Source organism: Lepidochelys olivacea (assembly GCF_965140295.1).
Source record: "Lepidochelys olivacea isolate rLepOli2 genome assembly, chromosome: 17".
In the NCBI taxonomy this organism is placed as follows: domain Eukaryota; kingdom Metazoa; phylum Chordata; order Testudines; family Cheloniidae; genus Lepidochelys; species Lepidochelys olivacea.
Genome location: NC_140427.1, coordinates 8,977,274 through 8,997,234, shown reverse-complemented (window position 1 = coordinate 8,997,234; position 19,961 = coordinate 8,977,274). Strand labels below are relative to the sequence as shown.

General features: G+C 42.6%; 1 protein-coding gene across 18 annotated transcripts in view; it reads left to right on the top strand.

The window, feature by feature from the left end:
* The window catches only part of MSI2 (musashi RNA binding protein 2), a 378,049-nt gene that overhangs the window by 105,947 nt on the left and 252,141 nt on the right, over positions 1-19,961 (top strand). For all 18 annotated transcript variants that reach the window (XM_084651251.1, XM_084651252.1, XM_084651240.1 and 15 more), the window contains one exon: positions 5,611-5,703. In XM_084651251.1, the coding sequence (XP_084507377.1) occupies positions 5,611-5,703 (93 nt within the window). The remainder of the gene's footprint in view (positions 1-5,610; positions 5,704-19,961) is intronic.

Sequence of the window (19,961 nt, the reverse complement as noted above, 5' to 3'; positions counted from 1 at the left end):
CCAGTCCTCCCCCCCTCCAACACAAATGGCCATCATCCTTGTACTCCTTAAGCTGCAGGTGGGTGAAGTCCTCTAATATAATGTCATTGTCCTGCCCCATAGTTGGTTTCATATTTGATGAGATTGGTGTGGATGGGTACATCCGTCTTTTTGGGACAGCTGATGGGGGCCATGACAGAGTGGCTTGCTCTGGGAGCTTGGGGTGAATTAGCAGGAAGGGAAGTGCCACAGGCACATCCTCACCCTGACACAGGACCAGCTTTACCTTCACGTGGTACGAGACTAGGACCCCCGGTACCTCCTTATTGGCCCCTTCCTTGACTCTGGTGCTGGAGGCCAGGTTGGTGTGTTTTGAGTTCCCCAACCAGTGCCAAGCCCCACTTCTCACAGTTGTTGCCAGCAGGGATGTTGGGGTGTAGATCTTGCAGAAGATGGAGCGTGGATACACCTGCTCATCTTGTCCAGTCTTGGCCACAGGACATTTTCTATTGGGTGATAGATTTTCTACTGCGATCTTGATCTTCTTGATGCTCTTGCTTGAGTTGTTGGTGATCTGGACATTCACGCTGACTGGCTCCCTGTGGTGGCTTGTGCCATGGGTAGAAGGAAGACAAAGAAATCTCGTATTTAAGCATGTCAGGGTTGGAAGAATTGCTAAGGCAACAAATTACTTCTATTCATTCACTGAGGGGAACATGTATCACAAAGCAATTGAACTGTCTTTTCAGGAAAACATAGATTGCAAAAGCAGACTTAATTTTGTCTCTCTTTTCTACCAAAGAGCTGCTTTCTGAAACCACTTCCCACCTTGCAACACATGTCTGGGCATTACAGTGTGGTGCATTTGCTTGTCATTACAAATACTTGCTTGGAATGAATCTATTGAAACACTGGGATTTTTTTTTTTTTTTTTACCCTTCTGTCTTGCTTCCAAAAGAAGTAGCTTTTTCTTTCTTTCTTGTTCGAATCTAAAGAATGATGATGATTTCAAATATTACTTAGAATAATTGCCTTCCTCCCTCTTTTATATGACACCAGAGCCTTGGCCCAATCTTAAATCAAATGCAACAGGAAAGAGGGCTCTTCACAGGCTCGCAAAATCCTTTAGTTGCAAATGACAATTTTCTGCAGGAAAAGGAAGGGAATAATTGAATTCTGATACCACTTTCTCTCTCTCCCCGCCACCATAAATAAATAAATAAAATTAAGTCTTTAAAACATGGCTGTGGTGACAGTTTGGCGAAGTATCTATAGCAGATTTTGATAGCATTGGAAATTGGAGTGATGTTTACTTTTTTCTATACTCCAGGTTTTCTGTGCAGAGTCTGAGCTTGGTAGAGGTAGAAGGCTTAGTCTTTAGTCATCCAATGGATCCAGCCGGGCAGATGCCGGTTTTGGACGCATCACTGATTTCAATGGGATCTGATTCGCAGGACAGAGCCTTGTGTTTGTAACAGTGTTTGATTATAGTTATAGCCTTCCACATTATAAATGCGTGGGATAATTAATCTGGAATAAGGTAAGGAGCATGTTAAATCCAGATTAAGCTAATTCAGAGGGCAGCGCTCTTACTCTGGAATAAGTGTCCATTTATGGAGTTAATCAACAATAGCTATTCTAGATTCCCTGTATAGACAAGCTGTTAGTAAATCCGGTAGCTATTTACACCAATCAGTTAGAGTAGTGTACGAATATCTGTAATTTAAGGCAGTCCTTGGTAGAATGGCTCAGTGACGGAGGTTCTTGTCTTGACTGTGCATGTCTGGAGTTTACAACAATATTTTTTAAGCAAGAGTCTTCTGGTCCTTCCTTGTATGCACACACAAGCCAGTGGCTTTTTTTTTTTCTTAGCCATCTTTGGGAATGTTTGTCTTTATACTGGAGGGATCATGATTAAGGCTCCCAAAGTGCTGTCTAGAAAACTGTTAATTTGTGGGCATCAAAGGAGCATCTGATTTATCAGCTATTTGGGACATCCTGATTGGTTTGAAGCAGGATTGATTGTGCCTTTCTTTGTATATGTCTTTGGGACCTTAAGAGTTTGTAATACCAGATCAAACCTAGTTTGGGATCCTGCTTTAGCCCAGGGCTAGTACTTGGTGCCTCAAATGGAGAGAGTTCCCATGTGTTTTTGCTGTAAGGAATGGAGGGATTCCTTTCAGACTCCTTGTAGATTTACAGCAAGGAACATGGGATTCAATTTTGCTTGCCTTAGGCCTTGACTGTATTGGAGACTTGACCAAGTTTCAGTCAGTCGTGGCTAGTCACCAGTATAGTGGCACCAATACAAAGCCTTAGCATAGACAGTCAAAGACAGGCTATTTTCACCAGTGGAGATTATTCTTGCTTGAAACTAGACTAAGCTCCACCAACACAAATAATGGCTTTACCTGTCTACATTAGGGGACTTGCACTGTTGTAGCTATCCTCTTGGCTGGTTAGTCAGGTCAAATCCTCCGTGTAGACAAGGCACTAATTTGCATAATCGTAAACTTTGCCAATTGTCATAAAATATATATGGCCCTTTAAAAAAATAAATCCAGCCCCTGCATTTCAGTTGAATAGTTGCAGAAATGAATTACCCAGGCTGACTGTCCATGCTGCTATTTCCTTTTATTGGTTCTAAATCTACCAGCCGTTAATTTAACGGACTCCTTGTTCTCAGGTTATAGGGCAAAGTAAAAAGGAGTGAGTGATGCATTTTTACTATACCCTTTATAAGTTTGAATGCCTCTGCCAAGCCCATTCTGTGTCTGATGGAACACATAAAATCAGGTTCTTTTATACATGGCATCTCTATGTACCCATTTGAGCCGTGCTTTCAGTTAGTAAACTGCCATAAACTTTCAAAATGTATGTTTGGTCTGATACTGTCTGCTAGTTCTTTTCACCAGCATTAAGGATCTTTTCCTGTATTGTCTTTCTTACTCTTGATTCCCACTGCAAAATAGCTGGGCCATACAGAAGAAAGTGGCATGAAAGTGCAGAAGGTAGCAGCTTGCTTACTGACCTAGTCGTCTGTCTGGGATCATATGACATTAGTGCTCCTGATGTGCATTGGCTGCCTGTTGGTGGAGTTTAAAGTTTTGATTCTGCCCAATAAAGCCCTAAATGGCTTGGGAGTGGCTTATGTGACTGTCCACCTCTCTCCCCATGCCATACTGCCATAGCTGCTATTAGCAGGGGTGCTTGAGCTGGATCTGAGGTGTTACAAAAGAGGAGCTGCTGGCAGGCATTCTCTGTGAGGGCTCCAGGACTCTGGAACTTGCTGTCCACCCCTGACTGGAAATAGTCCAAATTTGATGAACTTCTGAGAATGGTGAAAAAGACACATGTTCTACACCAGAGGTTCTCAACCTCTTTCTTTCTGAGGCCCCTTCAACATGCTATAAAACTCCACCTGTGCCTACCTGTGCCACAATAACTGATTTTCTGCATATAAAAGCCAGGGCCGGCGTTAGAGGGTAGCAAGCGGGGTAATTGCCTGGGGCCTCATGCCACAGGGGCTCCCGCGAAGATAAGTTGCTCAGTCTTGGGCTTCAGCCCCGGGTGGCGGGGCTTCGGCTTTCTGTCCTGGGCACCGGTGAGTCTAATGCTGGTTCGGCTTGGCGGCCCCCCTGAAACCTGCTTGTGGCCCCCCCAGGGGGCCCCAGACCCCTGGTTGAGAACCACTGGTCTACAGGGCTTGTGGAGAGGGCCGAGGGCGTGCTTCCTAGACTATGAAGAGGCGAAAAGAAATGTCTGTAGGTGGCTGCCTGAGCTCCTGCTGAATTGATCATTTTAATGCGGCTGGGTTTTAAATGGCATTGTTAATGCATGTTGGGGTGGGTTAGGCGTCTTTTTAGTTATTCTAAAATCTAAATGAAGTGAGCAATTTCCTTTTAATCTGATCCATGGAAAGTAATAACAGAGTTTTAATGGTGAGTAGAGCTGGCAGGTGTCCGGAAAGCCTGGTTGAACAGAGACCACTGACCGGGCTGCTTAAAGTCCAGTCGGCGGCGCAGCAGGGCTAAGGCAGGCTCCCTGCGTGCCCTGGCACCACGTGGCTCCCAGAAGCAGCCGGCATGTCTGGCTCCTAGGTGTAGGGGTGGCCACTGGGGCTCTGCGTGCTGCTGCTGCACCTGCCCCAAATGCTGGCTCTGCAGCTCCCCCTGACCCTTCCGCCTAGGAGCTGGACATGCCAGCCACTTCTGGGAGCTGCCTGCCAGCACCCCAAACCCCGCCCACACCCCAACCCACTGCCCCAGGTCGGAACCCCGTCCTGCTACCTAACTCACTCCCAGAGCCTGCACCCCACCAGACCTGAGCCCCCTCCTGCAGCCAAACTCTCTCCTGGAGCCCGTGCCCCAGCCCAGAGCACCTTCCTGCATCTCAAACCCTTCAGTCCCAGCCCAGAGCCTACACCCCAACTCCCTGCCCCAACCCGAGTCCCCTCCCACATTCCGGAGCCCCCTCCTGCACCCAAAGTCCCTCATCCCCCAGCCCCACTGCGGAGACCACATCCCTTCCCACATCCCGAACCCCTCGGCGCCAGCTCTGAGCCCCCTCCCATACTTTGAACCCCTCGGCGCCAGCTCGGAACCCCTTCCTGCACCCGCAGCCGGAGCTCTCACCCCCTTCTGCACCCCTGCCTCAGCCAAGTGAAAGTGAGTGAGCATGGGGGAGAGCGAGCGACGGAGGGATGGGGGATGGAGTGAGTGGGGGGCAGGACCTTGGAGGAGGAGCGGAGCGAGGGTGGTCAGTTTTTTGTTATCAGAAAATTGGCAACCGTAGCGGTGAGGGTAATTTAACCATTGGATCAGCTGGCCAAGGGCTGTAAAGGCTTCTCCATCCCTGGCAATTTTAAAATCCAGATATGCTTTAGTTCAAACAGGAATTAATTCAGGGAAGTCCTATGGCTTGTGTTATACAGGAAGTCAGACTCACTAGAAAGAAAAGGAGTGCTTGTGGCACCTTAGAGACTAACCAATTTATTTGAGCATAAGCTTTTGTGAGCTACAGCTCACTTCATTGGATGCATCCGATGAAGTGAGCTGTCGCTCACGAAAGCTTATGCTCAAATAAATTGGTTAGTCTCTAAGGTGAAGTGAGCTGTTGCTCACTAAAGCTTATGCTCAAATACATTTGTTAGTGTCTAAGGTGCCACAAGTACTCCTTTTCTTTTTGTGAATACAGACTAACACAGCTGCTACTCTGAGACTTACTAGAGAATCACAGTGGTCCCTTCTAGCCTTGGCATCTATGAATCCCTTACGTGCAATATAATCACTGATCACCTGCTTGTGTCTTTTTGAAACTACAGCTAGTAGGCACAGGAAATTTGATCCTATACTGTAACTTTTTTCAGTTGTGTTTGCATTGAGAACCACAATAAAAACGTTTATTTAAAAAAAAATACCCAAGGGGACTAGGACAGTATTTTTGAATGCCGATACCTAGCCTCCCCTTTGAAACAAGAAATACCAAATATAATTGAATAGATTCTGAATTGCTTTTGTGAAGAAATATTCTCGTTAACCTGGTTAGGGATGGCGTCTGAAAAATATTTTTTTCACATAATGTTTTGAATAATCTGGTTAAACTGTATGCTTGTTTTGTAATTTCTTACAGATGGTCACAAGAACAAAGAAAATATTTGTAGGTGGATTATCTGCTAATACAGTAGTGGAAGATGTAAAGCAATACTTCGAACAGTTTGGCAAGGTGAGTGCCAGCACAAGTCAACACTGCATAGTTTGAATTCCTTCTGTTTTATAAATATATTTTGAAAAACTGCAGCAAGAGTCACAATCAAATGTGGAGCTAACTTTTGCCTTTAGGTACATTTATTGAAATCAGCCCAGTATTTCCTTTTGTATTTATAATGCATATATTTTTAAAAAATAGTTTTACTGTTGACAGCTTTGTTTCTTTAATAAAAGTTAGTAACTAAATCATTAAAAGTTGCATGTGTGTGTCTCAGGGAAGAATTTGGCGCTTGGATAAGTGATTTTATAATATTTCATACATTGTAAAACCAGCTTCCTATTTAACAGAAATAACAGTGGGAAAAGGGGTGTGTGTGTGTGAGATCCAGAGAGTTTATGTGGAGTCATTACATTATGACAATAGCTGATAATAGAGCCTTAGGAATAACACAAGTCCTGTCTGTAACACCAGAATGTCTATTTGATTTTCTTTTAAAAAAGTTCCCTGAGCAAGGTCCTTTTTAGATGTTGCAGAAACATCCTGTGAAGTGACATAGGACCACTGAAGAAGACCTGGAACTACCAGAATGTTAGAAAAGGATATTTTCAAGAAAGGAACAAATATAGGCTTAATCTTGCAACTGGATCTTTGCAGACAAGCCTGTGTATTAGCATGATATCCCACCCAAACTGGGCTCTGTACGAGAGGGCTTCTGTGTCTGCAAGGATTCTGTTTCAGGATTGGGTCCGTGTGGGAAAGCAGAGAAGGCTATTGTAGAGCACTTGGATCCCTGAGTCTTTCTAAACAGATAATTTCAAGTCCAAAGTGGCAATGACTCCAACCACTCAAAAAGCAGCTTGCTGAGTCTGCAATGCCATCTTTGTCTCTAAAGGATCCCTGTCAACTTAATAATCACACCTCTGTCTGAAATTGTTTTTACCTGCAACTGTTACAGTAACATTTACGATTATGAAAACTCTGATCAGAGAGAATATTTTTCTCTTTTCCCCATTTTGTTTGCTGTGCTTTGCACATAGTCATTTGCACTTCTGGCACAATACAGTCATTCCATTCCCCTTTTTGCCTGCGTGGATCAATCACACAGCAATGCAGGAGGAGGCACGTTAAATTTAAATTAGGGCAATGTGATTGTAAAACCACAAAAGATGTCAGCGGGATTCAGGGACACGTGCAATACTTAAAAAGACTTTTAACTTTTTTTTCTTAATTGATTAGGTTTCAGGTTGATTGTCCTCTTAAGACGTGGCCTACAAAAGAAGGCAAGACCCTTCCCAAAATGCATTGTTTTGCAGGAGGCTCCCAAGTCCGAAGTAATGTGACGAGGTTATGCAATGGCAAGTTTACGCAGTGTGCTTTGGGATATTTCAATTTTAATTCTTCCAAGCCTGCCACTGAAATGGAACCGAAGCAGTTTCACTTGAAAACCCAATGGGCCAATTAAGTCAAGCAAACTTTAGGACTTTCTAGCTTCCAGAAAGTTATTGGCTGCTGCAAAGTTTGGGTGACCCTGCTCTAAAGGATTTACAGCCTTCTGTCACCTTAATGAGCCAGCATAACGTTCTCTTGTTATATATGAGCATTAGGCAAAAGTCTTCTGAACATGATTCTTGATTGGTGCAAGAGATCCATTTGGGAGACTTTAGGTGCAATCTCGCTGAAAACTCTTTCAGACACTTTAAACAAGTTACTCTTGAATTTGCTCTTAAAAGCAGCAGGTGAGGTAGGCAAAGCAGAATGTGTTTCACTAGTCATCTTTTGTCTCCTTATCTCTCTTGCTCTGAAATTAAGTACTGTGCCTAAACCCACCTCATTCTATTCCTTTTGGTTAAGTCCTAAATGACTTGGGACCTTCCTATCCAACAGATGACATCTCTTGCCATGTCACACAGCAGCATCTGCAATCAACAGAAGCATTTGAGCTGGATCCCCCTTGATTTTTTTAGGGAGAGGCTTGATAGTTTATTCTCTCTGGGGGACCCTCTACTTTGGAACCAGCTCCCTCCTGCTCAAGAAAATATTTCTGTTCTTTTGGTATTCAGGGTAGGCTGCATGGTACATTTCTTTGTTCGGACAGCTGTGGAGGGATAAGATCTGTGCAAGGGAGGAAAGTTTTGTGATGCATGGGGGCGCTGCATTCTGGTCAGGGCAGAGAGACCATTTCATTTTTTTGTTGTTATAAATAACTTGTGTCAGGAGTGCCTAGAGCTTCAGAGAGGTGCCCCTTTTGAATTTTTTTTAATCAGTCCAAAATACGTTGGGAAGAACTTGTTGCTATTAATCCATCACCATATGATGGCCTTTGAATGCTAGTGCATGCAGTGACTACCATAATTCATTGGAAATTCTTGCACCATTGTTTTTCTTTGCTTGTAAACCAATTGCTCCAACAGGTTGCATTCTGCAATACCCTCAGTAATGGTCTGGGCAACATCCTAGAAACTCTTTGAGCTGTTTTATATTGGCCTGGTAGGGTGAGCTGACCTTTAAGATACGGAAAAGAAATGGACTTCTGTTGCCACAGTGTCTCAGGCCTCCAGGTATTTACTGGCACTGAAGCCCTGCTAGTCCACACAACTGAATTCCCAGTTTTTGTTGGCAATAATTGATGATTTGGTTGTAGACTTGCAGGAGGACACATCAGGTTCCACAGAGCAGCTCTCAGTGCCTGTTGGGCGTTTTAAAAAAGCCTTTGAGAGCCTTGGCCACACGTTATTTTGTTGAGGGCAGAGGAGTGGTGCTTATAAATTGTTCCTATGCTGGATTGATAGTTGCTTTGCAAACCATTCATTTTATTTTCAATAATAATCTTTGATTCCGGCAGGATGTTTACAGGCTGCTGAGCCTTTTATTAAAGGATTATATGAGCTTTTGGATGCTACTTCTGTAGTCATTATCAAAACTGCAGAACTCCTCTAACCTGTATTTTTTGAAGTTAATAATAGTTTTGATGTATGTGCTTTGCATATTGCCTGAGTGCACCCTTAATATAGTCTTTTAATTTTGCCATCTGGTAGTTTCATGCTTGCAGTTTCTCAGTCTCTGAGAATGCAGATAGCCAGGCCAAGGTTTCAAAAGGGACTAGTGATTCTGGTTACTTCAAAATATGGATGCCTGATTAGAGACAGCTTTAAGAGGGGCCTGACTTTTAGAAGGAGGGTGTTCGGTACTTCATAAAAATTGGGTCCTTTTGAAGTGTTCTCAAGTTGGGGACCCAAAAATGAAGGCACCCAAAATCATGAGTCACATCTAAAAGCCTTTGCTCTGGCCTTCAACAACGAGCATCTTTTAATCAGTACTGAGACCAAATAGTCATGTATCATTGAAGTGACACAGCTGCATGAGTGTGATAATGCGAGGCAGTGTTTCCTAGTGGTAAGAGCACTGGGGCTCGAGAGATCTGTGTTCTAGTCTACTGATGAAAAGTACAAGAGCTAGGTATTACTATTATAGTATACAACAATGTTATTTGTTAACTGGCTCTTCTCTAGTTCTAGCCATTATAGTATGAGTGTCTCCCCAACATTTACCCTCACAGCACACCTGTGAGGTAGGAAAGTCCTACCTTTATTTTACAGATGAGGAACTCGGGCAGAGTTAAGTGATTTAGGCAACGTCTGTAGGAGGACTGTTGCAGAGCTGGGAATGAACCCAGTCCCGTACACTAACTGTAAGAGCATGTGGCTTGGAGAAAAGACCCCTGACTTCTTGTCTTGATTCTGCTGTGACTTGCTGCATGACCGTGGTGAGACATTTTACGCTTTCTGGGCCTCAGTTTACTTGTACGTGAGGTAGTATAAAAATGCTAACCTCACAGGTGGGCTGTGTTTCAGATTTGCGGTCATCTGGTGGTGATGTCCAAGGGCCTGGTTCTGAGAGGTGTTGAGCACCTGTAACACCAATGTGTGTTAGAGCCGGTGGGTGTTGAGCACACCTGACGTTAAGACCCAGTAAAGTGATACAGTGGACTGGCATGTGAGACCTGGAATCTATCCTTGGCTCTGCCACTGGGCCAGCTGATTGGGCAAGTTGATTTCCATCTCTGTGCCCATTTCCCTCCGACCTTTCACAATCTAACTAGAAAAGGCAGATAAATTCTGCAGGGCAGGGACTCTTTCTCTTACAATGTGTTCGTACAGTGCCTAGCACAATGGAGCCTCAATCTCGCTTGTAGTTTAATAGAAATAATATTTCATGATGGATCATCAGCGTGGCTGCAAGGATTGGAATTGCTGAGCACTTTCTTTTCTCATAGACAACAAAAAAAAGGCCCTATACGATGGACATTCCTGAGATGCCTCCCGTGTTTCATAAGAACAGCTCCAGCTGCTTCCTTTTTCTTTGAAATATTTGATATATTTATTGGGGTGGAAAAAAAATACTTAACCAGTGATGTGGTTCTAGAAATCTTGTTTTTGCTTGTTACAGAGAGAAGCTTAACAAAAGGCGAGTGGCTGCTTCCATAACTTCAGATAGCTCTCGAAATACACCTCGGGGATAAGATGGCTACCAGGTTGTGGGCCAAACTGATTGGGTATCATTCATTAGTTGAAATATAGCTGGTAGGAAGGGGCCACCAGCATTTTATTTGAAACCACATCATTCTCCAAGTTCAATGACAGAAACTTAAAAGTAAAAAGCAAAAACTGCAGTTATTTTAGATTCCCCATTAGATTTTATTTTAGACACAAACGCTTGCCAGGGAACACTGCTGCGTATTTGCAGTTCTAACTCTTGTGACTTTTATCACAAGTCACCCAATGATTGTTGCTTTCCTTAAAGAATCTTTCGTTTAACAAATAAGGGAAGTTTTAGCCCTTTTAGTTGCAGAGGAAAGCTGGAAAACATGACTGGAGTGTGTCCCAAAGGCTCAAAAACGAGAGAGAAAAAGAACATACAATTTATTATTATTTAAAAAAAATCTCATGATTTGGGGTGGGGAGGGGGCAACTCATGATTTTTGGACACTGGGGTAGGTAATACTGAATACGTGAGCAGAAGCTTTTATAAACTTAGTGGGCCTTGTTACAAAAAGTCTGGCTTGTCCCAAGATGGGACAAGCTCAGGACTAGATACAGAATGGATCAGGCTCTTTTGGGTAAATGAGAAAGCATAGTTTAAGTGGTGGGGGTGGCAGTTGGTGGTGGTTTTATGGCAGTAAGCAGAGATGGGTCCCCATTGTGCTAAGCACTGTACAAAGGCACAAAAGAGCATGTCTGCTGCGAGGAGTTTATGATCTAAATAGACAATATAGACAAAGCATGGGCTGGGTAACAGAGGCCGAGAGAGAAGCAATTTGCTCAAGATCATATAGCAGGTGAGTGGCAGAGGCAGGGATAGAACTCTGGGCTGAAACCCTCACTTCTGCTCTGACCTCTGTACAAAAAGCACTTGGAGATCTACTGATGAAAAGCACTATATAGGACAGGGGTCATCAGGACAAATTATTTTGTGGCCTCAGAGTGTGGCGATCAATTCTTGCTGCTGGCCGCGCTCACACTTTTTCCTAAAATACTTAATTACCTTTAGGAAAAGCAAATAAATATACACAAATACACATCCAAATCACTGTAATTTATTTACTGCTAGCCAGTAAGTCTGCTATGAAAAGTGATATGAAGAAACATACAAGTATCAGTTTTCACAGCAGATTTACTCAGTCCCGGCAAGTCTGGGGACAAATTAAGTCCTGGACGGAAGATTGGGGGAGGCAGCGGGGGCCAGGGTGATAGGGAGGTGGGGGGAGAATTGGCTGGGGAGGCAGCGGGGGGCCGGACCCTGAAGCCCTATGGCTAGGGGACAGAACCCAAAGCCACGCAGCCAGAGCCTGCCTTCCATGCCACTCCTGGGCTGAAGCCCAAAGCCTGAGCCCCATTGCCTCTGGGAAGGTGGGGGAACTTACCAGCTGCCTGCTCCTCCACCATTGTACCCCAGGTGTCTCCAGAGAGGGGCAGGGCCCAACTGGAAGCCCCAACAACCAACACCAAGGCTGTGCATCCAGGAGCAACAGGGAGCAAGCGAGAGGGGCCACTGCTCCTCCGCCTCCCCCTCCCAAATCACAGCCGGCTGTGGCTGCAAGAAAAGCCCCTGGTGGCCACATTTGAGAAACACTGATATAGGAGCTAGGTATTATGTGTAATTATTATGACACTGGATAAAAGGGCCAGATCTGTGAGAAGTGGCTCTGAAAGAAATCCCTGGATCTGGAGGATTCCCCAAGGAAAGGAACGGAGGAAGACCGCACTAAAGCTTTCTTCTAAGAACCCTTCTTGCAAGCCGTGGCATAGGGGGTAGGCCAGAAGAGGGGATGGGTAGGTGTGTTGGGGGAAGGGTCGTGGCTTGCTTGACTGCAGCTGAGGATAGGCTGCTGTAATTGAGACAAACCCCTGGGGTGGCTTATGTCAGGACAGAGCAGCCCAGAATTCGGAGGATGCACGAGTGGCTTAAAGCTACTTTAGCCTTTCTCTGCTCCCTCCTTGTTTTCAGTCCAGTGCCTCATGCACTAGTGTATGCCGTGGTTCTTTGTGTTGAGGGGGATCCTAATACGCTCTTCTGGGTAGAACTGAACTGAGTCCGTTGTGTCCGCTGAAAGTAGGGTTGAGAGTTCAAATGCTATTTTGTGGATAAGTGAAAAATGTAATACATTTTTTTTTTAAAAAAAGGACACTGTAAGGTCAGTTTTGGCCTCCACGTTAGATGCTTTCTTTACACCTAAACCTGATAAGATTGTGCCTGTGATCTTTTAAAATTCCAGTAAAAGCAGTTTAAAACACTTCAAAAATAAATATACATTGCCCTGCGGTGCTTACAACCCAGAGACTGCAGCCTTGTCCGGAGGATCCAGAGGCAAAAGTGAAAAGCTGCCCAGGAACAAAACGTATTACATTATTTAAACCAGAATGTCCTAGAGGGGGTTAAAAAAATTAAAGTGAAGTCCAATTTCTGCCATTCTGTCCCTCTCCCTTCCTCCCTGTGTTGCCACCCCGTCTCTCCAGTGAAAAAGAATGCTATTGGAATTTTAATCCAAATCAATGCTGTAATCCCTGAGATGAAATTCTGCTCTTGCTCACTCTGTCTCTCTCCCTGAGCACATTTGTCTGAGTTTAGAAACGGGTCCAAATTATCAACATTTTAGTTGATAATTAAACTGTTATACTTTTCTTAAATAAATAAAACCATGCTATTTGCTAATGGATTCTAGCCTATATTTTCCTTCACTGTCCTGTGATTAGGATGTATCCGAGCGTTTAAGACTCCAGTATCATTTCAAAAAAGAAAAAGCAATAGCCTCTTAAAGGATTTTGACTAGAAGAAGGAAGCCCCTAAAAGTTAATGAATCACACTTCTCCCAGGACATGCATGTTGTGCACCTTTTAAGCTGTAAGCTACTGATGATAAGGGACTTCTTATGGTTCAGCTTTTTATTAGGTAATGCTTGCTTTATAGAACTCCTGTGAAAGTAAAGTAGTCCTTATTTTGAGACTTGCAATTATACTTCACATGGTGAACTGTGTAATTAGTTTGGAAGACTTATGCTTAGTCATTGGTTTATCCTAATCGGCTTTGGCTTTTCCGAACAACAAAGTGAGCTTATTTTGCTAAGCTGAAACAACTCTGCTCCCTTTGTTCCTGTCTTTTATTGTCTCATTCCTTTCATTCTGTTTTACTGCCAAAGTTTTGTTTCATTAGGCCTACAAGTCATTTCCAATCCAGTGGGCTGCTACAATCAGGCCTTTATAACTCAGCTGCCCTGGTTCCCATGTCCCTTCTGGTGCAGTGCCAGGATTTGTTGTTTGACATGGTGTTTTAACCCTTTTCTGTACCCTAACTATATGTTACCTTTTAGAAAATTGCTTGGAGTTTTAGCTGTTGCTGTGTGGTGAAAAGCCAAACATGAGAATTTAGATCAGAAACACCCCTTGAGTTTAAGAATGTTAAAATGTCATATTTGTCCGTTAATAGATGTATTAACATGATTGGGCTTCAGATACACTTTTGTCCTAATTACTGAAAGGGAATTGTATAAAAATCTTCTTGAAATGCTCAACTTGGCCTGTGTGGGAACTATCTGTTGAATAACGAGGCTACAGTATTTTCAGCCTATGTAACCAGGACAGTGGGGACACACATTTGCTTAAAAGGAGGTATGTTTTGGTTGCTTTAACCTTCCAGATTTGTCCATGCATGGTATCACCACATATGACTACCCTATTCAGAAATATAAATATACTTCTTATCCTGTGTGTGGGAATGGCTGTTTTAAATAATAAATGGTTAAAAACAGATTTAGAATATTTCTATGGTGAGGAGATTTAAAATATCTCTCAAATGTATTTCTCACGTTGAGATTTTAAACCTTTCTCTGAAATCTTTTAAACCTTTCTGTAGTAAACTGCTACGAAAGCCATGATAATTTTGCTAGCCCAGTCTGCTTTATTTGCTCTGAAAATCTTCAAGCAGGGTCCAGTTCTTCTATTTCATCCTTATTTTTATTGTTTTCCTAAAATGAGATGTTTGAGGGGTATAGCAGTCAGGTTTGCATTTTAAATTTAATTCTGAAAATGGAACAGAACAGTGTGTACATATATTCTATTTGTTGTATTAATTTTCTTTTGCTGGCTTATGTGTGGTGTCTCGGACAAACTGTAGACATGTTTCAACTTTGTTTTGCAAAGATTGGATCCTCAGGAAGGCTTTAAGATATAAGGTAAGTTCAAAGCATCAGGATTTCTGAATCTCAAAGGATCTTATACAATTGCTTGTTGTTTCCCATCAGGAGTGTAAAAAAAAAACAACAACAACAACAAAAAAACACCAGTTGAGTAAAGGTCTTTAGATAATGTTTTTCATGGAAAAAACTGTGCTTCAAAGGATTTTAATTTTCTTGCATCCTCTTGCAGTCTTAGTTTGTGGGCTAGTTATACTTAAACTATGTGGGAGAAGAATAACTCCTTAAGCCCTTGTCTTTGCTTCAGGCATATCTCAGCATAGCCATGTTATTGTATTGTATGGCAAGAAGATTCAAGTTTAAACCAAGTAAGCTGCAAACAACAAAATGTATGAATCAGTGCCCTATACATAACCTTTTGTGTATACAGTATCACACACTGGAATAAAGAGAGTAATGTAAATAATGGCCGGTGTAACCGTTTCGCTGGGTTAAAAAAACACGTGTAACAGATGAGGAAACCCCTATATTTTCTCCTTCTATTTTTAACGGAAGTGTGTGTGGGGCTGGGGGCGGAGTGGAGGGGAGAGGAAGTTATCTACATTAAGGATTTTATCCTAATCAGGTAGTTTACATAATTTTGCTTGCTACGTGCTTCTCTTTTTGACAGCTGTGAAAATATAACACACACAAACGTGAAAGAAAGCTCCTCCTTGTTTGGCAAGGCTCTCTGGGTGCGAATGAGTTAATGCTCCAGTGGAGAAGTAAATGCTCCAAAGGTTTACTTTTCCCTAAGACTCTGGGTATGGCCTCTGAAGGTGTTGTTACAATAGAGTTGTTAGCATGAAAAAAGGCGGCTTTCTCTCCATGGGTTCATTTCAGGGGGAGTTTGGAAGTCTATGTGTAACAGTGTCAGGAGGAGCAAGGAGTTGTGCTCTTATAGAAGACTTAGCATAGGGTCCAGATTGTATTGTTTCATCTATTGCACACTGATATGTAGATTTTTGGATAGGATACATGGATGGTTTATTTTTAAAGTAGTTGCTCTGCTGAGAAGTCCTCTTTTTAAAATTTGACAGCCTTTTAAATTTTCAGTGTTGTATTTCCCCTATTGGTGAATTAGTTAGGGTCTGTGAAATAGAAGGGCAGGTCTGGACTTTATTTACATTCTAATTTGTAATAGCCAGAGTACCAGAAAGATTTTTAATATGCAGTAAAGTTAATAATGTGGTGGTGGTTTGGTTTGGTGTTTTTTTGACTGCTGCTAACCTCTCCACTGCCTTCAGAAGCAATCATGAGCTATCTAGCTGATACTTAATAGCTTTTAGCTCATTTTCTTCCTTCCTTCCTTCCTAGCTAAGTTGACCTGAGTTTTCAGCAGAAAACAAGTCATCCAGTTGCTGAATTTGAGTAATATAAACCTTTAAAACAAAGAGACTGATACACCATTGTTTAAAAAGTTTTTTAATTGCTTGTAACTTGTCCAAAAATGTTCATTTAGAACTATTTTCATATGGTTATTAGAGAACAGCTTTTGGTCCTTCTGTATATTGCCTGAAATTTTAGATTTCAGAATTTTGTGTATTCAGTCCGTGGTATTGGATAATGTGGACACTCCTTTAAGATTTTACTTTGACATGCAATGATTATAGTGATCCTTTTAGTCTTAAAACGTATGTTTTTATAATTTCTCCCACCACAACTACCATTTTTTTAATAACCCAGAAAACTTGACCATTACATTAAAAAAACCCACTTTTTTTTTTTTTAAATTCTCTCAACTAATGCTTGTGTGCAGAAAGCCAGTTTTTAGGTGGTCTGTAATAAGACACATGCTTTGTGGAAGTTACAAATTACATATTGGTCACAGAGGTTTCTAGCTGGATTTTTATAAAAGGAGGTACTGTTAAGGTGTGGGATTTGTTGGGTTGGAGGGGGAGGCTGCATCAGAACTCTGAAGAAAGTTGGAAATGTAGTTTTCTTTCCTTTTTAAACAATTGAGGAAATTATCATGATTTAAAACTGAGAACTGGTATGGTCCAGTTGATTAGGCACAGGACTTAGGAGATCAGGGTTCTACAGTATTTCTGACTTGGTCGCACAGAAGATTTGTGGCCTTGTGCAAGTTGCTTGATCTCTCTATATCAGCGGTTTTCAAACTTTAACAACCCGAGGACCCTCGTTTTGATTTAAAACTTTTAGCGGACCCCCAAACCTCCAGCTCAGGCCCCGCTCCCACTTCATCCTTCCCCCAAGGGCCCTCCACCCCTGTCCCTCCTCTTCCCTGCATCTTTCTGCCCCCTCCCACAAGCGCGTCCAATCCCTGCTCCTCCCGCTCCCTCCCAGCACCTTCTGCATGCTGAGGAACATCTGTGATTGAGAGGTCTATAAGGGAAGGAGTTGATCAGCAGGGCTGGCGGCCCCGGACATGATTCTGCACCTTCTAAATTCTTTAGAGCACAGAGACTCTCTTGCTAATGTGTACATGCAGCAGCGAGCGCAATAGGTCCCTGATCTCAATGGGGGCCTCTGGGTGCTACCATAATACAGAGCACAAGTACCCGCCACTCCTAGTGAGGTCTGTGGGCAATAAAGGCTATAAGCATCTCTCCAGGTTGGCTCCCTCAGCTCACTTCAGTGCAAAAATTCCAGCTTTTCCTGGTTTAAAAATAAAAGGAGTACTTGTGGCACCTTAGAGACTAACCAATTTATTTGAGCATAAGCTGTAGCTCATGAAAGCTTATGTTCAGATAAATTGGTTAGTCTGTAAGGTGCCACAAGTACTCCTTTTCTTTTTGAGGATACAGACTAACACGACTGTTACTCTGAAACCTGGTTTAAAAATGAAATTAACAAAATTACCACAGCCCTACTTGACATCCGTGTCACCAGTCCCCTCCCTTGTGTCTCATTTACTTTAGCATAATACCATGGCTGGTGTCATGGCCTTTATTTTTATCACATGTGTTTTTGTAATAAAATAGTAGCAGCTATGGCCCTGATCCTGCAAGATGACCCCTGCATCTGCACAGAGCCCAGTGAAGTCAGTGCAAAGTCCCCTTGCATAGTCAGTTGCTGGGTGAGGGCCTGCGTTAGTAACCGTTTTTCTTTTTAAAATAAATTTGTGCTCCCCTCCACCCAACTTAATTTACCCTATAAGTGAAATTTGTATATGTATATAGGTTTACAGGCATGCCACACATCACTATCAGTAGAAACACAATGCTATTTAGACAGTGACTTGTATCTTTTCCAGGCCACAAGCAAGTTGCTTTCACTTTTTGTCTAGTACAAAACCAGTAAACTGTATATTGGGTGAAAAATTTCTCTAATCTCATACTAAAGTTACTCGTCTCTTTTGTCTGAGGATCTTGGAACCTGTCACAATGCCAAATGTTTTATAATTGGTCTTGTTTGTTCTTGAATTAAGGCTTCAGCAGAACAAAACTATGTACAATGCTGAAAGAAAAGTATTTTGGCAGAGCTAAGCAGGACCCAGTCATGATGTAGAGCCCCACTATGCTAGGTGCTGTACAGACACAGAACAGAAAGATGGTCTTTGCCTCAAAGAGCTTATGATCTACGTATAAGGCAACAGATCACAGGTAGATATCAAGACAGAAACGGGGTGGTGGTCTATTATCAACCATCTAATACTTTCCATTGAATTTTTTGTTCGTACCATGCCACTATGTGAAACCACATTTTAATACCTGCCTTTCTCAAAGTGCAACATGCTTGGCCTCTTAAGAAAAGTATTTTGATAGATAGACTTTGCAACTCTTACCCATTTACGCAACAGTCCTGGTCCAGAATACTATCCCATTCATGCTTTTACTAACCTCAACTGACTAGACCAAAGCTTTGCTTTTGGAAAAACTTCTCTTTTAACATTGATTTATTAAGGGAAAAAAATAGCACCAGTGACATGAAACCTGGTGTGGTGCAAATTAAGCTTGCAACATTCTATTTTTGGCTGTTTTTTGTGTGTGTGTGTGCTTTTCGTGTAACATGGGGTGGACAAGACTTTCAATTTAGAGAATGCTCATGTGATCACAATGTCATCACATTACAGAATATTTTTAACGTTCTGTGATACAAGGCATGTTGTTTTTTGTTAAAACATAGCTTTTCTCAGCTGAGCACTAGCAAGAGCAAAGCTCTTCAAAATACCTGTGGGAAGCTTAGATAAATAATTCCTGGCTAACATGGAAAAGGAACACACATTACTGGAAGGAGGTGGTCTGACAGTTTTTTCCACATGCAAGTTTATGGCTATAATCATTCACTTATAACCTGTTCAACTGGCTCTATACAGTGACTGGTATTATGAGTACAGAAGGATTTTAGTCAATTGCTGCCCAGACGAATTTGTTGTTCCTTCCTTAAACTACTCTGGGATGTTGTGCCCAGCCCTCTCAGTGCTTTTTGCACACAAGTCCACACTCTTGAACAAAATGATTCATTTTTAAACCCACCTTTGAGCCACTGTGCCAACGGTGTCTTTCCGTCTCTCTGAAAAATTAGGGCAGCTTGTGGTTTACAGATCTTGACTGGGTTTGTGGAGCTTACCTAGGTGGCATGCTCTTTGGTGCAGACGGTCTCTGTTTGTACAGCACTTGGCACAATGGGACTGTGGGCTCTATGGCAATGCAAATAATAAGTGATTGTGGAGCAAATACACCATGATGTAGAGGAAGTTACCAATCTAGAACTGATGGGATTTGTACTATAGACCTCTCAATTTGGCAAAGCCGCCAAGAGCCAAGAAAACTTCAGGTGGCAGATTTTACTCAGTTATATCACTCCTATATCAATCGTACCTTCCTCTCTGGTCTAAACTCTGCCTTCTCTTAAGAGAAGAGAAGCTGGCATTTCTTAGACATCACGAGTCAGATGGCAGAGCCTACCTGTGCCTATTAAAACAAACAGACGTGACCCCAATGGAATTCCTAAACTGGGAAGATGCTCTGAGAGCCCCACGGAAGATGCAGCAGTTGCCATTCAGATGGGATAAAATATGGTCTCCACCCCCTGCCGCAGGGGGCAGCAAACTAGTTTTCCATTGTTTTTTGTATTGTTAAGGGCTCAGTTCATCACTGCTTAACCCCACTGTAATCCCTGGTGTTGCCCCAGAGGTGAATTTAGCCCATGCTTTTTATATGGGCTTCAATCACTTTCATGCTTAATGTGCATCTGAATGTCAGCTGTCATAGGAGATATCTCCCCAGTATTCCCTGCCATCACCAATGCGGTTTGGCAGCTCCTTAGACTTACATTTTGTGTTAACCTTGTTCAGTCTGCAATTCAGAATCTTTGTGTGGAGGAGTCCAGATAACTGCTTAAAGATTCCAGAAGCTCTAGGCATATCTTTGGCAGGGTCCTTTCTGGGTGGATTATTTCTTCTTCCTAGCTTTTCAGGCATACTGAGGAAGTTCTAGATTTGAGAGAGCAAGCTGTGGGGAGGGAGGAGAGAGGTGAGATGGTCACAGCCATTGGGGAATCTCAGTTGGAAGATCCAGTGAATTTTACTAGGTGACATTTTCTTTTCATCTTGTGTAATTAGAATAATGCTGATGGAGTGGGG